The sequence below is a fragment of the Capsicum annuum genome, chromosome 7, assembly GCF_002878395.1.
Source record: "Capsicum annuum cultivar UCD-10X-F1 chromosome 7, UCD10Xv1.1, whole genome shotgun sequence".
In the NCBI taxonomy this organism is placed as follows: domain Eukaryota; kingdom Viridiplantae; phylum Streptophyta; class Magnoliopsida; order Solanales; family Solanaceae; genus Capsicum; species Capsicum annuum.
The window spans coordinates 14135978-14137951 of NC_061117.1; the positions used below are offsets into that span (position 1 = coordinate 14135978).

General features: G+C 35.8%; 1 protein-coding gene across 1 annotated transcript in view; it reads left to right on the plus strand.

Annotated features, from left to right (window-relative positions):
* The first annotated feature begins 213 nt into the window (after nt 1-213).
* The window catches only part of LOC107868122 (prostatic spermine-binding protein), a 7101-nt gene continuing 5340 nt past the window's right edge, over nt 214-1974 (plus strand). The window contains exon 1 of the mRNA XM_016714716.2: nt 214-572. Within this exon, the coding sequence (XP_016570202.1) occupies nt 444-572 (129 nt within the window). The 5' untranslated portion in view covers nt 214-443. The remainder of the gene's footprint in view (nt 573-1974) is intronic.

Genomic DNA, 1974 nt, shown 5'->3' on the forward strand with positions numbered 1-1974 from the left:
TCTGGTTGGATCATTATGTGAATACACATACTGAACGCATGAGTGTGAAGTGGTCTAGCTGCACAAACATATGTCAGAAAAATACGATAATAAATAATTGAGTGGAGGAGCCCCAAAATTAAGGCATATTATAATAAGTTTTATTAAAATTTAGATATATTTCTGATTCTTTTTTCGAATTAAAATAAATAATTTTAGAAAGTTTGAAATGGAGGGATTATTTTTTGCCCTTTTCCTATCACCCCCCTCGCAATCCCCTACCTCATCAATGTAGGGACAGTACACTGAAATCCAACCCTAGCCCAGAAAACTCTCTCCTCATAGTCACTTCCCAAATCTTTCAACTTACTCTTTTCAAGCTTTTTTTCCTATTTTTGTTTTTTGTCATTTTCAAGATTATTTTTTTTTTGTTTCTTTTTTCTTTGTTTTGAGTTGAGTGAAAAATGGAGGTGAACAGTTTCAGCTATGATGTAGAAGCTTTTGGGAAAATAGTTATGAACTCTGTTCTTGAAGCTGCTGTTGCTGAGAGCCTTTTGGTTGCTCAGAGATCTGTTACTTGTCTACTCATGGTGGTATAATTAGCACACTTTTACCCTTTTGTTTACTTGATTTCTTGCTATTTTTTTTTTTTTTTTGCTTATGTTGAGTGTGGTTTTGTATGTGAGTTCACTGACATGGAGCAGTTATGGAGCAGTTACAGCTTATTGAGTACGCGAATTAGGTTTTTGGGCTAGTGTGTGTGGGTGGGTCATAGCCAGTAGATAGGTGTGCTTTGGTGTAGCCTTCCTAGTAGTTGTAGGGCTTTGCACATAGGTTGGGGTCTCTAGTTAGGAGGATTGGGTGAGGTGGGTGCGTATGGTTTGATATTGTATAATATTACTTTGTGCGTGCCTTATATCTGTTATTTATTTTGTTTCATGTTTTATTACATTTACTGTCTTTTTGTCCTGGCCGGGTCTATTGGAAACAACCTTCTCTACTTCTCTACTTCTTCAGAGGTGGTGGTATGGACTGCGTACATTTCACCCTCCCCAGACCCCACTAGGTGGAATAGATTGGGTATATTGTTGTTGTACGTTGAGTGTGGTTTTCTATGTGAGTTCACTGAATATGTTCTTGTTCTTTAAGGTCAGTATTTTTTGTTCTTTATAGTGTATTTGAGGCTTCATAGTTGATAATTTCCCCTTTTTTTTCCTTGAAAAAGTTTTGATTTTATGCTATGGGTTTTAGTTTACTTGATATTTCTTGCTTATGTTGAGTATGGTTTTGTTTTTTCGAGCGCACCTCGACTAATTCTACGGGATACGTGCCACCTCCATTAGCAACAGGTATCAGATAACTCTGTCCACCAAGGCTAGAACATATGGAAAGAAATCGCCTCCTCATGGTGCTCAACCGAACTTCATTGAACCACTAGCACCCTTGGGTGCAGTGTGGTTCTGTATGTGTGTCCACTTAATATGTTTTTGTTCTTTTGGGGTTAATCTTTTTTGTTCTTTATAGTGTATTTGAAGCTTCATAGTTGATAATAACACACATTTCCCTTCTATTTTCTCGAAAAAGTTCTGATTTTTATGCTATGGGTTTTAGTTTCTTGATATTTTTGTGCTTTTGATGAGTATTCGAGTCCAACTAATATGTTTTTGTTCTTTGGGGTCAATTTTTTTTTTTTTGGTTCTTTATAGGGTATTTGAGGCTTCACAGTTGATAATTTAGTTGTTTTGTTTGAATTTTCTAGTTTTATCATTGATGTGTTTGTTGTTTTGTTACTAAAGCTGTGTATATGGACTGTGTTCTTCCTTTAAGTAACTGTTTACTGGAGAATTCAATTTATTTCTTCATTGTTACTGCTTGTTATGCTATTGTGTTCTTCATTGTTTACAGCATGGCTTCTTTGCTGCTGTATGTGCTTTACGTAGTTTTTTTGGCTGATATGTGTTACGTGAACCAAGGATCTATTGGAAACCTAAGTTG